Consider the following 27486-nt stretch of genomic DNA (forward strand, 5'->3'; position numbering starts at 1 on the left):
AGGAAGGAAGTTTCCCTTGGCTGGGGGTCTAAACCAGGGGACACAGTCACATGTAGGCCATTTGGGACTGAGGCGAGGAGGAATTTCTTTACTTAGAGGGTGGTGAATCTTTGGAATTCTCTACCCTGGAGGACTGTGGTGGCTCAGCCACTGAGTATATTCAAGACAGAGATTGATAGATTTGAGTTATTAAAGATATCAAGGGATATGGGGAGTGTGCGAGAAAATGACGTTGAGGTAGAAGATCAATCATGATCTAGTTGAATGGAGGAGCAGGCTTGAGGGGCCGAATGGCCGTGTATGTGTGTGTGTAGACATATTTAGATGAAAGACAATGTAAAAACATGAGGGTAGCTGCTGTTTTAGCTTTTATTTATGATATTTCACACAGACAGTTGAGTGTAGGAAAAGGATCATATTTGAGTCAGCAAGGAAAATTGAGGTATAGAAAACCTAGTGATGGGTAAAAGTGTTAGTAACAAGGGGCCCGTTGAAGAATGCCAGTCTATTGAAGATGGAAAGGTAGAAGGCAACGGTGAAAAGTAGTAACAGGGCTGGACATACAAGATCAAATTGTTGGAGGTTAAATGGGAAACTGGTTGCAGTGATAGAAACTCAGAAGAGTTCTGTAAGTAAAAGCGCTGTGGGCACGGAGACCCAAGTACAAGACAAACCAATAACCTTTGTACAGGTGAAAAGGAAAGAGTCAGTATTAGCCAAAGAGATGGGAATGTGTTCGCAACCTACCCAAAGAAGTTCTGAAGGGCAAGTTACAGAGATGTTTAAAGATTTTACATGCAAAGGGAAAGTATATCCAAGTGTTCCAGGAAGAGCAGGAAAAACTGTTAAGATCTTAAGAGATACAGGTGCTAGCCAATCATTAATGTTATGCAATAGTGCCATTTTAAGTCCAGAAGGGTTATTGCAAGAGAAAATGTTAGTTAGTGGAATTCATGGGGGGGTTCAAGTCTATTTCGTTATATAAACTAAATTTAAAAGGTGATTTGAAAGCAGAAGAGGTGACTGTTGGAGTGGTGGACACAATGCCTATTGCAGGGATTCAATTTATTCTAGGAAATAATATAGCTAGATCGCAAATATGGATTACGCTTAATATAGTAGAGGAACCTGTTGAGATGCAATCAACAGAGGTTTTAATGAAGGAGCATCCTAGATTGTTTCCAGAGTGTGTGGTGACAAGGTCACATAAGCTTAAATAAGAAGAGGAAGAATCTAAAAGATGGGGAGGATACTGAGCCTCATTTGGCTGGATCTGCCTTTGAAAAGATTACTCAGGAGGAAAAGGTTGGAGAGGATGAGGCTGAGGTGTTTAGTTCATTGAAGTTAGTGGAGTTATAGCAGCAGGATCCAGACTTAAAGCAGTTATACCAGACAGCTTATTCTGAAACAGAAGCAGAATACACTCCAGAATGTTATTACCTTAAAAACAATGTGTTAATGAGGAAATTGAGATCACATCATGTCCCGGCAGATGAAAGGTGGGCTCTAGTGCACCAAGTAGTGATACCATCTGGGTACTGGAATTAAATTTTGAGAGTGGCTTATGAAATTCCAATGGCTGGAAATTTGGGAATTAGGAAAATTCAAGCTAATATACAAAAACATTTCTATTGGCCTGGACTACATAAGGATGTAGTTAAATTCTGTCAAACACGCCACACATCAAGTGATCGGAAAACCTCAAGCAGTAATTAAACCTGCACCTTTAATTCCAATTCCAGCATTTGAGGAACCTTTTAATAGGCTCCTGATCGATTGTGTAGGACCCCTCACTAAGATTAAAAGTGGAAATCAGTATTTACTGACAGTTATGGCTGTGTCCACGAGAAGCCATTCCTTTAAAGAAAGTCACAGCTAGGGAGCATTTAGAGATATCACGGCAAGTGCGGATAAAAGGGCAAAAGCTCGTAATTTTGTGGCTGGGTAAAAAGTGTTTGTGTTGTTGCTGGAGTCAGACGAACCGTTAAAGGTAAGGTTTAATGGACCTTACCAAATCGAAAAGAGACTGAGTGAGGTAAACTACATAGTGAATACCCCAGCTAGAAGAAAGAGTCAGCGAGTGTGCCATGTAAATATGCTTAAAAAGGTAACTTGGCAGAGAGGATAAACAGAAGGAGATACTGATAGTGATAGGTGAGGACGAGGAAACAGAAATTAAGATTCTGAAATTGACCTTCCTCTGATTAAATTGGACAATGAGGAAGTACTTAAGAATCTAAATGTGATATTAAGTTATCTTCCAGAAAACTATTGAAGTGATTTACAAGAGCTGTTGCAGTCACACAAAGCAATTTGTGGAAGTAGACCAGGGAAAACAAATTTGGCTTTGCATGATGTTCATGTGGGGGATTCAGTTTCAATAAGGCAATGCCCAAAAAGATTAAATCTTGTAAAATTGGCTCAAGTGTGGAAAGAAATTGAATTTATGCTTGAAAATGACACCATAGAGCCCAGTCACGGTAACTGGAGTTCACCCATTGTAATGGTGCTAAAACCGGATGGATCACAGAGACTGTGTTGATTACCCCAAAGTAAACGCAGTAACAAAGGAGGATTCATATCCTATTCCATGATTGGAGGATTGTATCAAAAAAGTGGGACAGTCAGCGTTTATCACAAAAATTGACTTGCTGCGCGGATACTGACAAGTACCCTTATTGGGAAGGGAAAGGGAGCTGTCAGCTTTTGTGACGTCAGATGGTTTATACCAATGCAGAGTAATGCCATTTGGTGTGAAAAATACAGCGGCAACATTTCAGAGACTTACAAACAAAGTGATTGAAGGACTGAGCAATTGTACTGTTTATATTGATGACTTAGTGGTATTCACTCACACCTGGAAGGAACATATATGACATTTAAAGGAACTGTTTGACTGACTACGGGAAGCCAATTTGGTGACAATTTTGGCTAAAAATGAATTTGCAAAAGCGAAAGTTACATATTTAGGCCACACTGTTGGACATGGTCAAGTGGCCCCATGAGGTGCAGGCGTAAAAGCTATTGCAGAGTTTCCAGTATCTAAAATGAAATGGTAAGTTTTGAGGTTTTTGGGCATGAGTGGATTTTATGGGAAATTTGTGCCAAATTTCAGCAGAGTGTAGTTGCTGCACAGACTGGATCATTGAAAAAGAACAAGGAGATACTAACGGACACAGGAGGGACAGGCTGCATTTGACAGCTTGAAAGCTGTACTAACCACTACATCCGTTCTAGTTGCACCTAATTATACAAAACAGTTTAAAATGGCTGTTGACACCAGTGATGCGAGTGTTGATGCTGTGTTGCTGCAGGAAGATGAACTGAGACTTGAGAAACCAGTGGGATATTTCTCACAGAAGTTGAATGTGCATCAGAAGAAATATTCAACTATAGAAAAAGAGGCTTTAAGTTTGGTTTTAGTGTTGCAGGCATTTTGAAGTGTATGTTGCAAACAATTCTTCAGAGACAGTTGTATTTACGGACCACAGCCCTTTAAAGTTTCTGGAAAAGTTTTGAGATAAAAATGCCAGACTGTTCCGGAGGAGCTTGTTATTGTAACCATTCAATTTAAAAATCATACACATGGCTGGATGAGAGAATTTAATTGCAGATGCGTTGTCAAGAGTTTAAGTTCAAAATGACATGGATGTTGGGGAATTGAGAATGGACTAGAATGCATTTTATTCTTACAAAAGAATGGTTGATGTATGTACACCATAGTGTAATAGTTTTTTTGACAAATATAATAAATAATATGAAATGGGTTGAGAAAATGAAAACATCTTTTTGAAATATGACATTTCATTTTTTCCGTTGAGAGAGGTGTGAAGGTGGAGTTTTAAAAATATTTTTGGGAATATGGTGGTGTTCTGTAAAGAAGGCTGTGTGTGTGTAATTAAACTGGGGGAAGGTTAGTAAATACAGCTTGTCTGTAGGAACAGAGAGATGAAAGGTAAAGGTTATAGATGCATGCATTTGTAATGAGGCTATGGTGAAGTTGAATGTATGACTAAATGGGTTGGGTTTGAAACTTGTATTATAAGATAAGTAGGAATTTGACTTTTCAGCTAAGTTACAAAGGGAGTTTAGAAGTGACAAGAGACTTTTACAACTTACAAAGGTTTTATAGGTAAACAAGGGAAGTTTATTAAATTTTATTTTACTTGAAAGTGGAGTTAATAGGAAAACATGAAAGATTTTTATATTTTGAAAAAAATTGAGTTCAAAGAGGTGTTTAGAACAATGGAGTCTAAGACCAAAGGCGTAAAGGATATTTAAGGAAAGATGTTTAGTTGAGTTGAGGCGGCTGTGTTGCGGAGATGTCCTGAGACCAGTTCTGTGCTGAGAAAAGTTGTGAATTTGAAGCAGCCATCTAATTTCAAGCCAGAAAAGTCTTTGTTTTTAGAAAGCAGCCTGTTTCTGAACTTCCTTCAGTTCCACAGCAGAATGGAAAAGAGCAAGAAGTCGTGTGGTATACTTTATTAAAGCACCCGTGGTTTTTATGCATAAGCATATTATTAACTTCACCAAAACACATATGTAATGTTTGAGCATAAATTGCTATATACACATGAAACCAAATAAATGTGTGACAGATTGACTAACATTTGCACCCCTGGGTGAGAAGGTGGTATTGAGCTCATTATTTAGGCTGCTGGTTCAATACATTAATGAAGGATTGAAATATTGTCAGAGGATATTAAACTGAGGCTCCAGCTATTTGATGTTAAAGATCCCATGGCAGCATGGGAGAGAGAAACTATATTAATGTTTCAGGTCAATGACCTTTTGTCAGAGGTTAACATGTGATATCTTGACATGATGTAACTACTAATGCAAATGCTGTTGTGTGTTTTTAAAGTTGATTAATAAAGAGTCACTCAGTATTTTTCTGGTAATCACTGAGACTTTAGTGATTCCAGAATTATTCTCATTCTGAGACCTAATTTTATGTCGGGTCCAATTCAGAGGAAACAACCTCTTACCAGTCTGGAGGCGGAATCTACTCTGGGCACCAATTGTCAAAGGAGTTAGAGCAAAAAACCTTGATGGTCTATATCAATAGTGTGTGAAATTTTTGACTATAATTAATTCTTGCACGCATTGTTGTACTTAAGGTTCCCTTGGATTGAAGGCACTGGGGATTAAGCGTGCAGGAGCCAGACGATCTCTCCATGACCCATTTGAAGAAGGTGCTTTGGTACTCTTTGAACCTCCACCTCTGAGTGCACATGACCAACTAAAGGCTGACAAGTGAGTAATATAAATTCTTAGTCAAAGGACTTATGTAGTGTAGCCATATCCCAGTAATATCATTACCTTACACTTGAATGCTTGCACCAAGAGTTAACGACCAACTACACTGTAAAATTCATGATAGTTTGATCCATTTTCCTCTTCTTGACATATAGGAACCTGTTAAGTAGAATCCGCTTGATCAAAATATCTGATCTGTATTATGGAGGGTCCATTCTTCAGCTTGGCAGTAAAAGCATAAGATTGGTGGGCTCATGTATCTAGATGCTTTTGGAGTACTAGGACATAACAGATTCTGAGAAGCAGTTGGTCACAGCATGGGACTCAACGTACCAGTGCTCAGGATTATATTTTGTATTGAATTAAACAATACAATTCAGTTTGTACAGACTCTGTCCACCGTTTCCCCAATAAGCATGTTGTATTCTCCATATTATTCTCCATGTTATCCATGTTAGCTATATAAATACTGTGGCTACAAGAGAAGGTCAGAGGCTGAGAATTCAGTGGAGAGTAACTCACCTCCTGACTCCCCAAAGCCTGTCCACCATCTAAAAGGCATAAGTCAGGAGTGTGATGGGATACTGTCCACTTGGCTGGATGAGTGCAGCTTCAACAACACTCAAGAAGCTTGATACCATCCAGGACAAAACAGCCCGCTGGATTGGTACCCCTTCAACCTTCACTGCTTCCACCACCAATGCACAGTGGCAGCGCTCACCAAGGCTCCTCCGACTGCACCCTCCAAACCCAACCTCTACCACCTAGAAGGACACGGGCAGTAGATGCATGGGAACACCACCATCTGCGAGTTCTCCAAGCCACACACCATCCTGTCTTGGAACTATATCACAGTTTCTCTACTGTCGCTGGGTCAAAATCCTGGAACTCCTTTCCTAACAACACTGTTATTAGCTATGAGGAGAGGTTGGAGAAACTTGGATTGTTCTCACTAGAGCGACGGAGATTGAGGGGCGACTTGATAGAAGTTTACAAAATTATGAGTGGCGTGGACAGAGTAGATAGTCAGAAGCTTTTTCCCAGGGTGGAAGAGTCAATTCCTAGGGACATAGATTTAAGGTGAGAGGAGAAAACTATAGAGGAGATGTGCGGGGCAAGTTTTTTACGCAGAGGGTAGTGAGTGTCTGGAATTTGCTGCCAGAGGAGGTGGTGGAAGCAGGTACGATAGTGGTGTTTAAGAGGCAGCTTGACAAATACATGAATAGGATGGGAATAGAGGGATACGGACCCCGGAAGTGCAAAATGTTTTAGTTTGACAGACAATATGATCGGCGCAGGCTTGGAGGGCCGAAGGGCCTGTTCCTGTGCTGTACTTTTCTTTGTTCTTTTCTTTGTTCTTTGATTTTTAAATAAACAAGAATGAAAAGAGGAATTTAGATGTAAGAAAATGAAACCTGACCGTACAGACCTGGAGACACAATTCTGAAAATGTCTCATACAATTAATATTTGAGATATTGGGACAGCTAAAGGATTAAAATTGCCTTGCAGAGCCGCCTTTGCTGCTAATTTTAAATATTAAGAGAACCATTAGGAAAATTAGAAAAATATTCCCAAGAAACATGCAATAATAAATGTGATGAGAGTCTGCTAAATAAAGTAGTAAAACCAGACATTGGTTAGCCTATTAAATGTCAAGATCAAGCAACATAATTTGTGTAATTATGTTATTTGAATTTTCTCCTTCTGTCAGAGAGAAGCTTCCTGTACATGTGGTGGTCGATCCTATCTTGTCCTCTGTCTTAAGACCACATCAGAGAGAGGTGAGGTCAGAAACGTTTTTGGCATATAGCTGTTAATGTCATTTATGGATGGGAAAAGAATTCTTTGTTGAATTACTCTGCACGTTAACATAATTATTGCACTGTTGAAAGAAGTGGGCAAAGCCCCAAGTCATCTGAGTCTAGCATAAGTTAAGTTTATCTTTGTGTGGGAACATAACAGGCTTTTAAGTAGGCCATATGTGCCTGGAATAAAGTGGCCGGAGTGGACTTGTACAAAACAGTGAGAATGGGAGCTGGGATTGCGCAGCGAGAGCAGGAAATTGAGATAGACCAGCATGAGCAAAGCTGGGATAGAACGGTAAGAGCCGGAGCTGGCGAAGAGCAGCGAGAGCAGGAATTTCGGAGAGGGGAGAGTAGTGAGAGTGGGAACTGGGATAGAGCAGCGAGAGCGAGAACTGGGATAGAGTGGCGAGAGCGGACGCTGGAATGGAGTGGAAATTGGGATAGAGCAGCAAGAGCAGGAACTAGGATAGAGCGGCAAAAGCAGGAACTGCGATGGAGCGACAAGAGCAGGAACTGGGATGGAGCGGCGAGAGCGGGAACTGGGATAGAGCGGCAACAGCGGGAACTGAGATCGAGTGGAAACTGAGATAGAGTGGTGAGAGCAGGAACTAAGGTAGAGCAGCGAGAGCAGAAAATGGGTTGAGTGGAAACTGGGATAGAGCAGAAACTGGGATAGAATGGTGCGAGTGGAACCTGGGATAGAGTGGCGAGAGAGGAAGCTGGGATAGAGTGGAAACTGGGATAGAGTGGCGAGAACAGAGACTAAGATAGAGTGGCGAGAGCGGAAACTAGAATAAAGTGGCGAGAGCGGGAACTGGGATAGAGCGGCGAGAGCGGGAACTGGGATAGAGCGGCGAGAGCGGGAACTGGGATAGAGCGGCGAGAGCGGGAACTGGGATAGAGCGGCGAGAACGGGAACTGGGATAGAGACGGCGAGAGCGGGAACTGGGATAGAGCGGCGAGAGCGGGAACTGGGATAGAGCGGCAAGAGCGGGAACTGGGATAGAGCGCGAACTGGGATAGAGCGGGAACTGGGATAGAGACGGTGAGAGCGGGAACTGGGATAGAGACGGCGAGAACGGGAACTGGGATAGAGCGGCGAGAGCGGGAACTGGGATAGAGCGGCGAGAGCGGGAACTGGGATAGAGCGGGAACTGGGATAGAGCGGCGAGAGCGGGAACTGGGATAGAGCGGCGAGAACGGGAACTGGGATAGAGCGGCGAGGGCGGGAACTGGGATAGAGCGGGAACTGGGATAGAGCGGCGAGAGCGGGAACTGGGATAGAGCGGCGAGAACGGGAACTGGGATAGAGCGGCGAGGGCGGGAACTGGGATAGAGCGGCGAGAGTGGGAACTGGGATAGAGACGGCGAGAGCGGGAACTGGGATAGAGCGGCGAGAGCGGGAACTGGGATAGAGCGGCGAGAGCGGGAACTGGGATAGAGCGGCGAGGGCGGGAACTGGGATAGAGCGGCGAGGGCGGGAACTGGGATAGAGCGGCGAGAGCGGGAACTGGGACAGAGCGGCGAGAGCGGGAACTGGGACAGAGCGGCGAGAGCGGGAACTGGGATAGAGCGGCGAGAGCGGGAACTGGGATAGAGCGGCGAGAGCGGGAACTGGGATAGAGCGGCGAGAGCGGGAACTGGGATAGAGACGGCGAGAGCGGGAACTGGGATAGAGCGGCGAGAGCGGGAACTGGGATAGAGCGGCGAGAGCGGGAACTGGGATAGAGCGGGAACTGGGATAGAGACGGTGAGAGCGGGAACTGGGATAGAGACGGCGAGAACGGGAACTGGGATAGAGCGGCGAGAGCGGGAACTGGGATAGAGCGGCGAGAGCGGGAACTGGGATAGAGCGGGAACTGGGATAGAGCGGCGAGAGCGGGAACTGGGATAGAGCGGCGAGAGCGGGAACTGGGATAGAGCGGGAACTGGGATAGAGCGGGAACTGGGATAGAGCGGGAACTGGGATAGAGCGGCGAGAGCGGGAACTGGGATAGAGCAGCGAGAGCGGGAACTGGGATAGAGCGGCGAGGGCGGGAACTGGGATAGAGCGGCGAGAGCGGGAACTGGGATAGAGCGGCGAGAGCGGGAACTGGGATAGAGCGGCGAGAGCGGGAACTGGGATAGAGCGGCGAGAGCGGGAACTGGGATAGAGCGGCGAGAGCGGGAACTGGGATAGAGCGGCGAGGGCGGGAACTGGGATAGAGCGGCGAGAGCGGGAACTGGGATAGAGCGGCGAGAGCGGGAACTGGGATAGAGCGGGAACTGGGATAGAGCGGCGAGAGCGGGAACTGGGATAGAGCGGCGAGAGCGGGAACTGGGATAGAGCGGCGAGAACGGGAACTGGGATAGAGACGGCGAGAGCGGGAACTGGGATAGAGACGCGAGAGCGGGAACTGGGATAGAGCGGCGAGAGCGGGAACTGGGATAGAGCGGCAAGAGCGGGAACTGGGATAGAGCGCAAACTGGGATAGAGCAGGAACTGGGATAGAGACGGTGAGAGCGGGAACTGGGATGGAGACGGCGAGAACGGGATCTGGAATAGAGCGGCGAGAGCGGGAACTGGGATAGAGCGGCGAGAGCGGGAACTGGGATAGAGCGGGAACTGGGATAGAGCGGCGAGAGCGGGAACTGGGATAGAGCGGCGAGAGCGGGAACTGGGATAGAGCGGTGAGAGCGGGAACTGGGATAGAGACGGCGAGAGCGGGAACTGGGATAGAGCGGTGAGAGCGGGAACTGGGATAGAGACGGCGAGAGCGGGAACTGGGATAGAGCGGCGAGAGCGGGAACTGGGATAGAGCGGTGAGAGCGGGAACTGGGATAGAGACGGCGAGAGCGGGAACTGGGATAGAGCGGCAAGAGCGGGAACTGGGATAGAGACGGCGAGAGCGGGAACTGGGATAGAGCGGCGAGAGCGGGAACTGGGATAGAGCGGCGAGAGTGGGAACTGGGATAGAGCGGCGAGAGCGGGAACTGGGATAGAGCGGCGAGAGCGGGAACTGGGATTGAGGGGTGAGAACAGGAACTAGGATAGAGCAGCAAGCGTGGAAGCTGGGATAGAGCAGTGAGAACAGGAAGTAGGATAGAGCAGCGAGTGTGGAAATTGGGATAGAGCGGTGAGAGCGGACATTGGGATAGAATGGAAACTGGAATAGAGCAATCAGAGCAAGAACTAGGGTAGAGCGGCGAGAGCATGAACTGTGATAGAGCGGTGAGAGCAGAAACTAGGATAAAGCGGCAAGAGCGGACATTGGGATAGAGCAGTGAGAACAGGAACTAGGATGCCTGTCGTTGGTCATTTAGCTGCCCACGTAACTGACAGGTGTTCTCTGAACAGTAGGTGAGACTCCTGTTGGCCCCACAAAATCCAGCCTTCAGTGTCCTTCAGCCTTGGTGAGGGAAATGTAATGCTGTGGTGTCACAGAGTTTTGGAAATGTATTGCACTGCAATTAATCTGGCCTTGTGCCTGTGGCTTCTCCAAACTGTCAGTGTTGATATTGGCTGTGTCACTACAGGGAGATCCAGAGTAATAGTTCTTGTACCTCTGCAGGGAGAAGATAAATTAAAGGGCCTGGCCCAGGTAGATGTTGGGTATGTCCTAGCATCTGGCTATAACCTGCTAGTAACGGTGATCTGAGAGTATGCGATTATTCCATCCTCTCAGCTATAGAAGTTTGGTGACACAGAGGGATGTCAGATGGGGGTGGGGGGCTGGGAAGAGGAAAGGAAACACTAGCCTCCACTCAGTGCCTTCCGTCAAGCAGTATGACTGAGATTAGGATCTGATTAAGATCATGTACCTTTCCACTTGAGATCCTCAAAAATAATATACTGCCTCTGCCTAGTTTATAGTAGGTAAATTATGTGCCTGTCTTTCAGGGTGTGAAGTTCATGTGGGACTGTGTGACAGGCCGACGTATTGCGGATGGCTTTGGCTGTATTATGGCAGATGAGATGGGATTGGGGAAGACATTGCAGTGCATTTCCCTGATGTGGACCCTCTTGCGACAAAGCCCAGATGCTAAACCAGAGATTGAGAAAGTCATTGTTGTGACTCCGTCCAGTTTGGTGAAAAACTGGTATAATGAGGTGGAAAAGTGGCTGGCAGGAAGGTTACAATCATTGGCTATTGATGGAGGAACTAAAACAGAGATTGACCAGAAACTGGGTAGGTAATTTTTTTATTTTTTTCTGTCAGTCAGTTGTTTGCCAAATTGGCATTGCTTGTAGCATCTTTATTTCTGAGTCAGAAGGTTATAGTTTTGAACCCCAGACCAAGACATGAGCACTTAATTAGTTGGCATTCAAAGTACAGTACTGAGGGCTTGCTGTCTTTCAGGTGAGGTGTTAAATTAGGATCCTATATAAGTGTCAAGAAGTTGCTGAAGAAAAACGTGTCTAAGCTTTTCGTTTTGCGCTTAGCAGGACACCCACAAGAATACCAGTATAAGGGGAAAACAACAATTTATACTGTATGTGATGAGTGTGTTGATTGATTGGCAAGTGGTGTTGCCATGGAGAATGCACCACTTGTCAACCTATCAGTACTCTCATCACATACAGGATAAATTGTTGTTTTCCCCTTATACTGGTGTTCTTGTGGGTGTCCTGATTGGTGCAAGACGAAAAGCTTAGACATGTCTCTTTTTTTCAGCAATACTCAAGTTCTGTACTTGACTATAAACGACTATAAATGTCAAGGTAGGTTTATTTTGAAAGCTGCAATGACAGGATGATATTCTGGAAAGATGAGATCAAATAGGCTGAAGAATTGGATGAAGGAAGCTCCATATTGTAAACAGTAATTTCACTCCCTCCCGAACAGCACTGTCGGTGTACATACACCACATGGACTGCAGCAGTTGCTCACCAACACCTTCTCAAGGGCAATTAGGGATGGGCAATAAATGCTGGCCTAGCCAGTGACACGCACGTTCCATGAACAAAAAAAAAACGCTTAGTAATTTGATTGGAAGCCAAAGTTGGTTAGACAGAATGAACTTATGCTTGGTAGCAACTGACTATACTGCACATTTGATAGGCAGCATGCTTGGCAATAGGGAAATGTATAATTGTAATTTTGAAAAAAAAATTAATCCTAATTACAAAATTTCAGGAGTGAGTGTTGCATTCCACGATTAATTCACTCCTTATTCTAAGTGTCAACGAGTTCAGTCCATTTAGAGACTGATCTTGGGTACATTTCTCTTCCTATTCAAGTTGTCAGCCTTGGCTCAGTGGTAGCACTCTCAGCCTCAGTGTCCAAAGTGTCTGGGCTCCAATTCCACTCAAAGATTTGAAGCACAGACATGGTGGGTTGAATGGCCTACATGGTGGGCTGAATGGCCTCTTTCTGTGCTGTAACTTTTCTCTGGTTCTATAATCTAGGCTGACACTTCAGTGCAGATCTGTCGGAGCATTTCACTTTTGGAGGTGCCATCTTTCAAATGAGATGTGAACCAAGTCCCTGTCTGCCCTTTCAGAAACATTCGACAAAATTCTTCAAAGACAGCACAGATTTCTCCCTGGTGGCTTGGCCAATATTTATTGGTTAATGAAGGAGAATACTCGGAGGGGGGGAGGTGTGGTTCCAGATTAGAGGAGTAAGGTCATGAGGTGGTTTAAACATCAGGATGGGAATGTTAAATTTGAGGTGCTGGGAGACTGGGGACTGATGAGCGAGTGGAATTTGGGGTGGGATAGGATATAAGCAGCAGCAGAGTTTTGGATAAGCTGAAATATACGATTGTCAGCAATTGTAAGAAATTTTAAGGACAGAATGCCATACTGCAGGAGTTACACTAAACCTCATAGTTTGAAAATACCCAAAGTTGACAGATCTACATTGTAACTTACTGCTTTAGGTAGAAATCTATATACTGACTGATTTATTTCATTGTCCTTTTCCTTCTTGTACAGCTACGTTCATGAGCCAGCATGGGTTGCGGATCCCAACTCCAATCCTCATAATTTCTTATGAGACATTCCGGCTACACGCTGACGTGCTTTGCAAGGGTGCTGTTGGCTTGGTCATTTGTGATGAGGTAGAATGCCATGTAACTTAGTTTAACCTTCCTGTTATTTTGTAATTTAACTATACTGCTGTTTTCTGTGTGAAATCTGACCAAATTGGGTATATTTGGTGCTGGACCAACTACTTTTGCTTCATATTTTGCTTGGAGTAACTGTGTCTCAGCATGTATATGTGATAGCAGATACTCAATTCACAAGACCACAAAACAATCACAGATGGGGCAAGGCTTTTTGGCACATGTTAATTCATCCATCCTGTGAGATTTGATCCCCTATTTAATGATCCTCTCCCATTGTAGCATCAAATTTAAATGATTAGATGGTTTCAGGGTTTTTGCTTCCACTGCTGTGCCTGAAGTTAATTCCACAAACTGATCACTCTTTGAATGAAATAGCATTTCCTGACCTTGGCCCTAAAATTACGTTTTACTAGTTTGGACTCATATCCTCTAGTTCTATTCCTATGGGTTAATTTAAAGTAATATTCTGGGTTAAAGCTTTCTATACCCTGAACAATCCTATATGCCTCTATAACTTTACTTTCAGAGACATACTTTCTAGGTTAATTGCAAAGAAACAGAAAATCTATGGTGCTGAAGGAGGCCATTCGATACAATGGGCGTAATCACCCAGATTTGCACTCAGTGCAGTAGCGGGCGGGTAAAACGATGTTCTACCCACCAGCCACAATGGCAGCTTTTCACACCGTATTGTCCCAAACCCGCTGCATTAATTAGGCACGCACAGGAAACATGTCGTTTCCATAGTGGGCGGGCTTTCATTCGCTCGCCAATGTCATCACCTTGCCGCTTCAGCACGCCAGGCGCCATATTTTAAATCTAGCCGTGTGCACACCTCTCAGTGCTTCCAGCCCACGACTGCTGCAAAGAAGACATGGCCCTGAAAGGCAAAAAGACTGCAGCTCCCAGGTTCAATGACGCATCCCTCGAGCGCCTTTTGAATGCAGTGGAGGTTCACCGTGATGTCCTCTGGCCGCAGACTGAGCAGCAACCTCACTAATCCAGCTTGGGAGGCGATGGCGGCGGTGGTCAGCACCAGTGCCCTTCAACAGAGCACATAACACTGTCTGATCCACACCAACCAGCGGCAGGGACTTCCCAGGTGTCTGGCACTTGGAGAACAACTGGAGGCCAGAAATTTGCTGAGTCTGAGTCAGATGACGCGTCTCTGGACTCGGTCATGTCACAGTTGCTGGAGCTGCAAATGCAAGCTCGGGAGCATCAGGAAGGGATGTCCGCTGCACTCCTCAGATTGCAAGGCACGATGGAGGAGTCTGTCTGCCTTCAGGCTGAGGTGATAGCGCAGGCATGCCAACGCACTGAGGTCAACACTGGTAGGAAGGTGGCCGCCATGGAGACCTTGGTCCAGGACGTCGCTGCTGCACGGGCTCAACTCCTTCGCTGCCGCCATAGTTGGCTTCTAATGGTGTGTACGCAAGAGGGGTGTGAGGCAGCTCGATCTCACTCCAGCTACCCCTTATCCTCAAAGAGTCAGCCAGGGGCCCTTAGGCATCCATAGGGAGGACAATCAGCAGGTGTACCCCCTAGGGCCATCCATCCAGGTGATTCTGGGAGTGTCCGGCCCATTCGAATCCCCTCTTACTGTGACCTCAGCAGCTCCAAATCCATAGGCCGAGGAGGGTGCCACTGCCACACAGCAGGACTCCAAAAACAGGGCAGGGCCCTCCAGAGGACACCCGCTAAGGTCATCACAGACAGGGTGTAGCAGTCAGCAGACTGCATCTGCCTCCTCTGTGGATGGCCGGGGAGTACCAAGACATAGCGGCAGGGTTAGGAAAGTTAAGAAGATGTAACTCTTTTCGAGTCAAAACAATTAACTAAATTAACAATAACAAGAGATAAATCAAGCACAGCCCCTAATTCAGGTCAGCTGTAAAACCAAGGACAAAGTTTAAAGGAAACTTACAAACATTAAACCAAAATGTGATTAAAGGGGTCAACAAAACACCCCAGTCCCGACGGCACCCACCGGGCACGGAAGGCCTCGATGGTGCCGGCAAACACCGTGTGCTCCCTCTCCAGGGACACCCGGCCGCGAATGTAGCCGCGGAAGAGGGACAAACAATCGGGCGGGACTCCCCCCTCGATCGCCCGCTGCCTGGACCTGTTAATGGCCAACCTGGCCAGGCCCAGGAGCAGGTTCACGAGGAGGTCCTCCTCCTTCCCGACCCCCTTCCGCATCGGGTGTCCGTAGATCAGGAGCGTGGGACTGAAGTGCAAACAAAACAGCAACAGAAGGTTTTTTAAATAACTAAAAAGGGAGCGCAACCTAAGACACGCTATATAAACGTGGTCCACGGACTCCACAAGTCCGCAAAAAAAAGCAGGTGTATTGGGAGTCCGTGAACCTACACATTCTACGGTTGTATGGGACTGCTGCGTGCAACACCCTCCAACCCAGGTCCCCGATAGAAAGGGGGAGAACACCTCCGTAGAGGGCCTCCCATCGGGGGCCTCCGCCGCCGGACGGCAACAAGGCACGCCAGGGCGTGTCCGGGCGGCGGACCAGGGCGAGAAAATGGAAGGTGTGCAGCAGCAATCTGTACAGAAAACCCCTCCGCGCCGTGCCAAATGGCACGGAGGACATGTCCCCGAGGCGGCTCATATTATTGCGGGGCATCGGCACCCGAGGGAGGATTCGGGGCTTGGGGCCAATGTGGAATTCCGTCCGAACAGGGGGACGTTCAGACGGAAGACCACCGCGCACCTGGGCCACCTCGAGACCTAAAATGACTTCGGGTCCGAGCACGACCGTCCTTAGGTCTTGGATGGCATCGGCTGCGACCTGGACACTCACTGACACGCGACGCGCCAATTCCTGCGGGAGCATCCAGCACAGTCCTCCGCCACCCAGCACGTCCCCGATCCTGGTCACCCCGGCAGCCACAGCCCTCCTCTCCGCCAGCCACTGAAAGGGACGGAGGGGCGGATTCCTGAGCAGCGGCTTTCTGACGATAGCCGGTACTCCTGACGGGGGAGAGCTGCGTCGCGAGGCGACCACGTTCCAGACTTTGATCAGGTCCTGGTAAAAGACGGGCAACGCCTGGAAGGAGCCACCGAGGCCCCTCTGCTCTATAAACAGGAGCTGCACGTCATAATTCAGGCCGTGCACCTGGCGGAAGAAATACGTCGCCAGGGCACACCATCTCGGAGGAGGCTCGACATAAAGGTATCGCTGCAGGATCTGAAGACGGAAAGTCAAAGTTAAGAAGATGTAACTCTTTTGAGTCAAAACAATAAACTAAATTAACAAAAACAAGGGAGAAATCAAGCACAGCCCCTAAGTCAGGTCAGCTGTAAAATCAAGGAAAAACTTTAAAGGAACCTTACAAGCATCAAACTAAGATGTGATTAGAGGGGTCAACAAAACACCCCAGTCCCCGCGGTGCCCACCGGGCGCGGAAGGCCTCGATGGTGCCGGCAGACACCGCGTGCTCCCTTTCCAGGGACATCCGGCCGCGAACGTAGCCGCGGAAGAGGGACAAACAATCGGGCGGGACTCCCCCGTCAATCGCCCGCTGCCTGGACCTGTTGATGGCCAACTTGGCCAGGCCCAGGAGCAGGTTCACGAGGAGGTCCTCCTCCTTCCCGACCCGCTTCCGCACCGGGTGTCCGTAGATCAGGAGCGTGGGACTGAAGTGCAAACAAAATAGTAACAAAAGATTTTTTAAATAACTAAAAAGGGAGCGCAGCTTAAGACATCCTATATATGCATGGTCCACGGACTCCACAAGACCGCAAAAAGGGCAAGTGTCCTGGGAGTCCGTGAACCTAAACATTCTCCTATTGTAGGGGACTGCTGCATGCAACACCCTCCAACCCAGGTCCCCGATAGAAAGGGGGAGAACACCTCCGTAGAGGGCCTCCCATCGGGGGCCTCCGCCGCCGGACGGCAACAAGGCACGCCAGGGCGTGTCCGGGCGGCGGACCAGGGCGAGAAAATGGAAGGTGTGCAGCAGCAGTCCGTACAGAAAACCCCTCCGCACCGTGCCAAATGGTACGGAGGGCATGTCCCCGAGGCGGCTCATATTATTGCGGGGCACTGGCACCCGAGGGAGGGTTCGGGGCTTGGGGCCAATGTGGAATTCCGTCCGAACAGGGGAACGTTCAGCCGGAAGATCACCGCGCATCTGGGCCACCTCGAGACCTAAAATGACTTCGGGTCCGAGAACGACCGTTTTTAGGTCTTGGATGGCATCGGCTGCGACCTGGACACTCACTGACGCGCGCCGCGCCAACTCCTGCGGGAGCATCCAGCCCAGTCCTCCGCCACCCAGCACGTCCCCGATCCTGGTCACCCCGGCAGCCACAGCCCTCCCCTCCGCCAGCCACTGAAAGGGACGGAGGGGCAGATTCCTGAGCAGAGGCTCTCTGACGATAGCCGCTACTCCTGACGGGGGAGCGCTGCGTCGCGAGGCGACCACGTTCCAGACTTTGATCAGGTCCTGGTAAAAGACGGGCAACACCTGGAAGGAGCCACCGAGGCCCCTCTGCTCTATAATTCAGGCCGTGCACCTGGCGGAAGAAATACGTCGCCAGGGCACACCATCTCGGAGGAGGCTCGATGTAAAGGTATCGCTGCAGGGTCTGAAGACGGAAAGTCAAAGTTAAGAAGATGTAACTCTTTTGAGTCAAAACAATAAACTAAATGAGCAAAAAGAACAAGGGAGAAATCAAGCACAGCCCCTAAGTCAGGTCAGCTGTAAAATCAAGGAAAAAACTTTAAAGGAACCTTACAAACATCAAACTAAGATGTGATTAAAGGGGTCAACAAAACACCCCAGACCCCGCGGTGCCCACCGAGCACGGAAGGCCTCGATGGTGCCGGCAGACACCGCGTGCTCCCTTTCCAGGGACATCCGGCCGCGAACGTAGCCGCGGAAGAGGGACAAACAATCGGGCGGGACTCCCCCGTCGATCACCCGCTGCCTGGACCTGTTGATGGCCAACTTGGCCAGACCCAGGAGCAGGTTCACGAGGAGGTCCTCCTCCTTCCCGACCCCCTTCCGCACCGGGTGTCCGTAGATCAGGAGCATGGGACTGAAGTGCAACCAAAACAGTAACAAAAGATTTTTTAAATAACTAAAAAGGGAGTGCAGCCTAAGACACCCTATATACACGTGGTCCACGGACTCCACAAGACCGCAAAAAGAGCAGGTGTCTTGGGAGTCCGTGAACCTACACATCCTCCTATTGTAGGGGACTGCCGCATGCAACACCCTCCAACCCAGGTCCCCGATAGAAAGGGGGAGAACTCCTCTGTAGAGGGCCTCCCATCGGGGGCCTCCGCCGCCGGACGGCAACAAGGCACGCCAGGGCGTGTCCGGGTGGCGGACCAGGGCGAGAAAATGGAAGGTGTGCAGCAGCAGTCCGTACAGAAAACCCCTCCGCACCGTGCCAAATGGCACGGAGGGCATGTCCCCGAGGCGGCTCATATTATTGCGGGGCACCGGCACCCGAGGGAGGGTTCGGGGCTTGGGGCCAATGTGGAATTCCGTCCGAACAGGGGAACGTTCAGCCGGAAGATCACCGCGCACCTGGGCCACCTCCAGACCTAAAATGACTTCTGGTCCGAGCACGACCGTTTTTAGGTCTTGGATGGCATCGGCTGCGACCTGGACACTCACTGACGCGCGACGCGCCAACTCCTGCGGGAGCATCCAGCCCAGTCCTCCGCCACCCAGCACGTCCCCGACCCTGGTCACCCCGGCAGTCACAGCCCTCCTCTCCGCCAGCCACTGAAAGGGACGGAGGGGCGGATTCCTGAGCAGCGGCTCTCTGACGATAGCCGCTACTCCTGACGGGGGAGAGCTGCGTCGCGTGGCGACCACGTTCCAGACTTTGATCAGGTCCTGGTAAAAGACGGGCAACACCTGGAAGGAGCCGAGGCCCCTCTGATCTACAAACAGGAGCTGCACGTCATAATTCAGGCCGTGCACCTGGCGGAAGAAATACGTCGCCAGGGCACACCATCTCGGAGGAGGCTCGATGTAAAGGTATCGCTGCAGGGTCTGAAGACGGAAAGTCAAAGTTAAGAAGATGTAGCTGCACAGCATGGGTACAGGTGTTAATCACTTGTACATACTGTTAACTATTGTACATAAAGGTCGAAGTATGTCTCCCTGCCTGTGGCTCCTTTTTCTGATGAGCAGTGTTCATATCACTCAGACGTGAAACCTTTCTGCACAAGATAAAGGCAAGTATTTCAGTCCAGGGCCTCTTCCCTGTGCTTTGTGCAGCTTTCAGACCAAAATGATGGTCCAGCCTCACACTCCCTGAACACATTACTAATGCCTGCACCTCGACGGTGCTTGTCATTGCTGCCAAAATGTTGTGGGCAGGTGGCACAGAGTACTGTCATTCTCTCTGTTTGCTCTCAGCACCTTTACAGTGCGGCTGACCCCCATCTCTTCAGCATCTGTGACTAGTGATGCTGTGCTGCTGAAGGGGTCAGGTGCTGAAGATAGACAACAGATCAGATGCGTTTAAAGTTTCATAACTGCATCTCTGTTGTATGACCCTGATCACAGAGCGCAAGCGAGCTGCCCTTGGCCAGACAGAAGTCAGACACTCTCAGAAACTTTGTGAAGATCTATGGAGTGTCCTCACTGCATGTCGTTGTCATCCTCCTGCAATTGAGCAACTATTAATGCCTCCACTGCGTCTCCATAACAGGAGCATTATCACAGAGGGTATGTGCACTGCCATAAGCCAGACTGGAGTCAAATGTTCATAGATGCAATGTGAGGATCTATGGTGTCTCCTCACTGCATGCTGTCATCATCCTCCACAAATCTATGTGCTATGAGGGCCTCCCGAGAGCACCTGCCTCATGTGGCCAGTGCAAGGGCCTCCCCACCCTCATCTCTGTCAGCGTCAACCTCATCAGAGGAGACCTCCAGCTCTTCCATTTCCTCCTCAGCCAGCTCCTCTCCCCATTGCAGCACCAGGTTGTAAAGGGCGCAGCAGACGATAACGATGTGTGACACCCTCTGTTGACAATATTGCAAGGCTCCACCATACCAGTCCAGGCACCGGAACGTCATTTTCAGCATCCCAATGATCTGCTCCACCAAGTTGCGAGTTGCAGCATGAGTCGTTATACCTTTGCTGTGCTGCAGTCTGAGGCCACTGCACGGGTGTCATCAGCCACGTCCTGGTCCCCAAGAAGCCATCCCTGCAGCTTCTGTGGATCCAGGAAGACGTCAGGGATCTGTGACCAACTGAGAATGTAGGAGTCATGGACACTGCCTGGAAACTGTGCGCAGACCTGCAGGATGCGTTTCTGGTGGTTGCACATTCAGCGTAGTTGCGATGGAGATCTGAGCACCACGCATGTTGCGACGGAGATCTGAGCGCCACGTGAGTGCAGTCGATGGAACCCTGCACCTGTGGGAAACCGAGATCTTGCACCCTGGTTTGTTCTGGTCCCAGGAAAAATGCGCAAAGTTGTGTGCCCTCACAAAGATGGCATCCGTAACCTCATGGATTGTGATATCACTCAGTGGTCACCTGTGGAGCCCTGAAAGGAGCCAATGGCATAGAAATTGAGGGCCGCAGTGACTTTCACGGCCACTGGAAGTGGATGCCCTCCATGTCCTCGTGGCACCAAATCCTGCGTAGCTGGCAGATGTAACTGACCGACCGACAAGCGCAGTCTTCGGCGACACTGGTTCTCAGTCATCTGCAGGAATGAAAGGCGGCATCTATAGACCCTGGGTCTAGCTAGGTGCTGACCAGCAATGGCTCGCTGTGGCTCTTTGGCAGTGTGTGCGGGAGCCCCAGCCAGCCCTTCTTCCAGAGGGTGCTGCTCCTCCCTCTGCGCAGCCAGGCACCTCAGTCATTCTCTTCTCCATCGTCTTTGCTCTCTGTAAGCTATGAGACTTACAGTTAGGTCACCAGGCTCCATGATCCTGTTGTACTTCTCCTGCAGGATGAAAGAGAGAGATGTATGGGTTAGCATGTCTGAAGGTCCCTTAATACATCCTGGTCACCATTTAGATGGCCAGAGATTAGTGCGCTGCATGGATGCCAGAAACCCCACCCACCTCCACCCGACCGATTGGCAGCAGCTTTGCCCATTGGACTGCTTCCTGTGCTCTCAGCTCAGGCACAGTCATTCTCCTAACCTGCTGTGCAAGGCTGCATTGTTAGCTTGAACCATGGGGGAGACTGGTCCAAACCGGGATGATGACATTGCAAGATACTGTGACCACCTCCAGCAGTGAGGGCTCCATGGCCAGCTTTAGCAAGGGGATTGTACAACGTGCCCAGTCGTCCAACTGTTCTGCAGTCCACTAAAATGCTCATTACTTTGCAGTCTGTGCCCGAAGGGTGAAAAGCTCTGGAGCACTTGGTGGCACTTTGATGCGCCTGCGTTGCTTGAGTGGGCAAAGATGCTAGAGACCCGATTCCTATCCTAGCAATGTGGCTGCGCCTGAACTGTCTCAGCTGCAGAGGAATGGTCACTTTATACAAGGTCTCTCCAATGTGTGACCGCTTCTCCCGCCACCGCCCCCCCCCCCCGCCACCCCCACACCAAACAACATATCCGACACCAGCAGTTTCGGATGATTCCACCCATTGTCTCTCCAAAGCGAAATTAGCTATCCAGCCTTATCCCAATTTACAGCTCTTGGCCTGTAGCCCTGAAGGTTAGTGCATTTTAATTGTATATCCAATTATTTTTTAAATGCATGAAGATTTCTACCTCTATCACCCCTTCAGGCTTTGAGTTCCAGATCCCCACTGCTCTCTAGTGAAAAAAGTCTTCTCAACTCCTCTCTAATCCTTCTGTCAGTTACTTTAAATCTATGTCCCTTGGTTATTCAGCTCTCTGTTAAGGCAAACAGATCCTTCCTTTCCACTGTTTCTAGGCCCCTCATAACTTTATACACCGCAATTAAATCTCTCCTCTGTTCCAACGATGTCTGTTTAAACAGCACTTATTCACAACTTGCTTAAGTTCTACCCCTTGCCTACAGATTCAGAACACACTGCGTACAAACTGATAATTCACTCATAACACATGCGTCAGTAACGGTTCTTGTATAGCGTGCAGCAAATCCTAATGTTTTGTTTAGGTCTGGTATGTTATGGGTTGTATGTGATTTATGTGTGTGTGATGCTGTAGATTTTGTAGTCTGTGAACTCACCACAGCAGAAGAGCAGATATTTGAGAAGAGCATACAAGATGATGTTGAGGATCTCCAAGGGATATGGTACCTCTGTAATACTCTGTTATGCATGTGATGTACAGTCCTGTGTGAATTACATTAAGTGCCTGCTTAGGTGCAATGTATACTGTATACCTTTCACTTTCAACCTGAGTTAAATATTAATTTCTTTCAGTTTTTGCAAATTTAAAAAATTAAAAACATATTTTAAAACCGAAAGAGAATTATGCAAGTGAAAGCTTTCTAAAGTATTCCTTTCACATCATAGGGCCACAGGTTGAAAAATTCAGACAACCAGACATACCAGGCTCTGAACAATCTAAATGCCAAGCGCCGTGTATTGATCTCAGGAACTCCAATCCAGAATGACCTGCTCGAGTACTTCAGCCTTGTACATTTTGTCAATGCAGGAATACTCGGCAAGTATTTATTTCCGTTTTATGATTTGCACAGATGTGTTTTGGTTAAAATTGGATCTTTGCGGGCGTTTAAAGTTGCTGCGGAATTTTTTCTGGAACTAGTTGCTGGTTGCACTCCATAAATGAAATATCAGTTTCTGTACGGCATTCCTTTGTGCTGCAAAAATAATCTAGAATTTTAAGGTTCACTTTGTGGCTATCGAGAGTTAATTCTAAAGCAGATTAGTAATTGTTTAAACCTTTCTTAAGGCACCGCACAGGAATTTAAAAAACGATTTGAATTGTCCATCTTGAAGGGGCGTGATGCAGCTGCAAGCGAACGTGAAAGGCAGCACGGTGAGGAGAAACTAAAAGAGTTAATCAGCATTGTGAATAGGTAAGGGAGCAGATAGTTAAGAAAATAAATAGTTGCCAAGAGAATTACTGGTATTATGCCAGAGTAACTCCTAAATCGTATTTTTTGTAATTGTTCTCGGGATGTGGGTAACACTGGCAAGATCATAGTTATTGCTCATCCCTCATTGACCTGAGAAGGAGATGATGGGAGAGCTGCAGTTCTTATGGTCATAGTTCTTAACAATGGTGTTAGGAAGTTTCCTCATTGTGATTCAGTGTCAATGAAGGAATGGCATTAAATATCCAAATATGGCAATAAAAATCCAAATGAAGAATAAGGACTCGAAACTTTAGCTTTGTTTTCTTTCTGCACAGATGCTGTTAGGCCTGCTGAGTTTTTCCAGCATTTTCTGTTTTTGTTTCAGATTTCCAGCATCTGCAGTATTTTGCTTTTATCCAAATATGAGTGTTGTGTGTCTTGAACGGGCACTTGGAGTCGATGGGTTTCTTGTGATATTGCTGCTTTTGTTTTTGTCAGGGATAGAGATCGTATGCTTCATCTTACATTATTCACTTTTTGTGGTTAAAAGTTCCTTCCTTGTTTACATATGAATGACCTTAATTGATAGGTTTGATCTGGGTTAACAAAAAGCGCCTTCACCTGGATATGTGTTATTTGATTTGTTTTATCTGACATATTTCCCAAATCCTCATTTCAGGTGTTTAATTCGAAGGACATCAGATATCCTCTCCAAATACTTGCCAGTGAAGATTGAGCAGATTGTCTGCTGCAGGTAATAATTATCACATTTAGCATTGCATGTGTTTAGTTATAATATGCCTAATCCAGTTCCCTTAATGCAAACCAGTTGACCCAATTGTATCAGTTTAAGTCCTTCACATTGACTCAGCATGTCTGAAGCAGGACACAGGATGATATATGATATACTCCTTATTTTCTACTGACACACAAGTAAACAATATAGTGAGAAGAGGGGTAATGTGTTCTTTATTATGTTGTGATACACGGGTATTCAACTCCTCCTGCATGCAGTTTTGGCCACTGAATCAAGAAAGTTGTATTGGCCTAGGAAGTTGTATAGCACAGATTCACCAGGATGATCCCACAGATTAAAGGATTAAACTGTGAAGAAAGGTTGCATAAACTTGGTTTATATTCCTTTGAATTTAGGAAGTGGAGGGGTGGTCTAATCAAGGTTTTTAAAATGATTCAGGGATTTGATAGCATAGATACAGATACATTATTTCCCGAGTGGGGGAATCTAGAACAAGAGGGAATCATCTTAAAATTAGAGCTAGGCTATAAAGGAGAGAAATCAGGAAACACTTCTCCATCCAAAATCTGGAAAATTCACCCTTCAAAAGTGGTGGATGCCAGGACAATTGAAATGTTTAAGATTGATAAATTTTTGTTTGTTAAGGGTGTCAAGGGATATGGAACAAAGGCAGATAAATGGAGTTGAGATACAAATCGCCATGATCTAATTGAATGGCAGAATAGTTTAGAGGGGCTGAATGGCTTACTTTGGTTCCTATGTTCCTCCCATTGAACAAGATCAGGACTGACCTGACTGCATAATGCAACCTTTATTCTTTACTGGTAAACAGGAATAATCTTATGGTAAGCACTGAGGTTTGTAAATAAAACACTCTTAAAAGGCACAAATGCTCCAGTGCATTTTTTTTCTGAAATCTGTCTGGTAACTTATATTCCCTGACTATCAAGGAAATACTTCTGTTGAAGGGGAGGATAAAGTTAATTTGAGGAAGCTCAACTCTGCAAATACAATTATTGTGCTAACTGAGCAGGCTTCTGCTGTCATTATTAATGTTCACATTCATCAGTTTTGCAGTCGTAATTGTTTGTTCTGCATGATATATTTTAAATCAAATAATATATAATATGACTTGGGCAACTATAAATAAATTACATTTGTCCAATTGAACATATTTATGCAGATAGATGCTTCTGTCACTGGAGTCTGTTTTCTTTCATACACCCTTGCCTCCCGCAGGGAAGGATAAGAAAGTTAAGTGGATCTGCCCTTCTTCCCCCATGTCCGTCTATAATTTTAATTAAACCTCTGCCTCTTTTCTTCAGACTCACGTCTCTGCAGTCAGAGTTGTACAAGCTGTTCTTAAAACAAGCCAAACCGGCAATAGAAATGGAACAAGCTCACAGTGGGAAGATGAGTGTCTCTTCTCTATCTTCAATTACTTCACTGAAAAAGCTTTGCAACCGTGAGTAGTAAAATAATTGGATTTGGATTTGTTGGCCCGTAACTTTCGCGCTCCCCAGCGTCGGATTTGGGGGTTACCCCAAAGTAGCGCTGGGGAATCCCTCTGGCAAATTCCCAGGTAAGGGTTTGCATGGCAATTGCCCAGAGTGCTAACTTCCTCCAAACAATTGCGCTGTGCTGGGAGCCATCCAAAAATGTGATTTAAATGGCAAACTTCGGATGGTTCTGCTGGGGTTATACCAATTGTTAGCTAGAAAAGGTTAGAAGAATTAAAACCTCTTCTAACTTCTGGGTAACTATTGTAAAGGCCCAGACCGACCCCGCAGGACTCCCCTCCAGAACACCCCCCCCACCCCCCTCCTCCTCCCGCAACCTTGGACCACCCGACCCAACCCACCGCCCCCCTCCCCCAAATCTCAGACCACCCTGTACAGCCCCCCAACCCCCGTACACCACCCCCCACAACCCCCAAATCCAATCCACTTACCTTAGACACTTACCTTCTCCTTGGCCTGTCAATTTCCCTGGCCCTTTAAACTTACTTGCTTTACGGCAGCAAATGCTGTAAAAAAGGGGGCATGACCTTCTTGAATTTGCTGGAGCTACACTTCACTGGGGCCTGCAAGGATTCTTTCAATGCATGCCTCAAGCAGCTCCGGCGAACGGAAGTGGCAACGCAATTTTCAAGACCAGATAAGTACGTATTTACTATTTCTAATTTCTGCAGGCTAGCACTTTCCGACACTAGTCGGAGGTTATGGCCCAATGTCTGAAAAGCCAGATTTCTGAAATAGAAATTTGGCATAGTACTAATGTTTTTTTTAAAACTCAATTTTCTTTTTATTGTGTAACCAAAGTAATAAAAGAGGAGGTTTAAGTGACTCCAACTATAATTTTAGCAGTCTAAATTTTATAGCAGAAAGGCAAGATTGATCCCTGTGGTACGTCACTGGACACTGGCTTCCAGTCACTAAAGCAGCCTTCTGTCATCACCCTCTGTCCTACAACTAAGCCAATTTTGAATCCACCTTATCAAATTACCCTGTATCCTATGTGCATTTGCCTTCTTTATAAGTCTCCCATGTGAGACCTTGTCAAAGGTTTTGCTGAAATCCAGATAAACTACATCAACTGCACTACCCTCATCTACACACCTGGTCACCTCCTCAAAAATTTCAATCAGATTTGTTAGGCATCGCCTCCCTCTGACAAAGCCATGCTGATTATCCCTTGCCTCTCCAAGTGGAGATAGATGCTCTCCTTCAGAATTTTCTCCAATAGTTTACCTACCACTGACTCACTGGCCTGTAGTTCCCTGGCTTATCTCTACAACCCTTCTTAAATAGTGGAACCACATTAGCTGTTCTCCAGTCCTCTGGCACCTCCCCCATGGCCAGAGAGGAATTAAAAATTTGGGTCAGAGCCCCTGCGATCTCTTCCCTTGCCTCCCTCAGCAGTCTGGGACACAAATCATCTGTACCACAGGGATCTGTGCTGGGTCCCCTATTATTCATCATTTATATAAACGACATAGATGACTATGTGGGGGATAGGATTAGTAAGTTTGCGGCTGACACAAAGATTGGCCGAGTGGCTAACAGTGAGGTTGAGTGTCTTGGGCTACAGGAAGATATAAACGGGATGGTCAAATGGGCAGATAAGTGGCAGATGGAATTTAACCCTGAAAAGTGTGAGGTGATACACTTGGAAGGAGTAATTTGACAAGGAAGTATTCAATCAATGGCATGATACTAGGAAGTTCTGAGGAACAAAGGGACCTTGGCGTGTGTCCATAGATCTCCGAAGGCGGAGGGACACGTTATTGGGGTGGTGAAAAAGGCATATGGGACACTTGCCTTTATTAATCGAGGCATAGGTTACAAAAGCAGGGAGGTCATGTTGGAGTTGTGTAGAACATTGGTGAGGCCACAGCTGGAGTAGTGTGTGCAGTTCTGGACGCCACATTATAGGAAGGATGTGATTGCACTGGATGGGGTGCAGAGGAGATTCACCAAGATGTTGCCTGGAATGAAACATTTAAATTATGAAGAGAGGTTGGATAGACTTGGGTTGTTTTCGTTGGAGCAGAGAAGACTGAGGGGCGACCTGATCGAGATGTACAAGATTATGAGGGGCATGGACAGGGTGGATAG

At 47.3% G+C, this 27486-nt stretch overlaps 1 protein-coding gene across 2 annotated transcripts in view; it reads left to right on the forward strand.

Moving 5' to 3' along the window:
• rad54l (RAD54 like) overlaps nucleotides 1–27486 on the forward strand; it is a 59231-nt gene that overhangs the window by 11549 nt on the left and 20196 nt on the right. For both annotated transcript variants that reach the window (XM_078560894.1, XM_078560893.1), the window contains exons 5-12: nucleotides 5121–5256; nucleotides 6973–7042; nucleotides 10947–11235; nucleotides 12987–13111; nucleotides 22586–22736; nucleotides 22986–23112; nucleotides 23792–23866; nucleotides 25195–25334. In XM_078560894.1, coding sequence (XP_078417020.1) covers nucleotides 5121–5256; nucleotides 6973–7042; nucleotides 10947–11235; nucleotides 12987–13111; nucleotides 22586–22736; nucleotides 22986–23112; nucleotides 23792–23866; nucleotides 25195–25334 — 1113 coding nt within the window. The remainder of the gene's footprint in view (nucleotides 1–5120; nucleotides 5257–6972; nucleotides 7043–10946; nucleotides 11236–12986; nucleotides 13112–22585; nucleotides 22737–22985; nucleotides 23113–23791; nucleotides 23867–25194; nucleotides 25335–27486) is intronic.

This window comes from Cetorhinus maximus, chromosome 17 (assembly GCF_964194155.1).
Source record: "Cetorhinus maximus chromosome 17, sCetMax3.hap1.1, whole genome shotgun sequence".
Taxonomy (NCBI): Eukaryota; Metazoa; Chordata; class Chondrichthyes; order Lamniformes; family Cetorhinidae; genus Cetorhinus; species Cetorhinus maximus.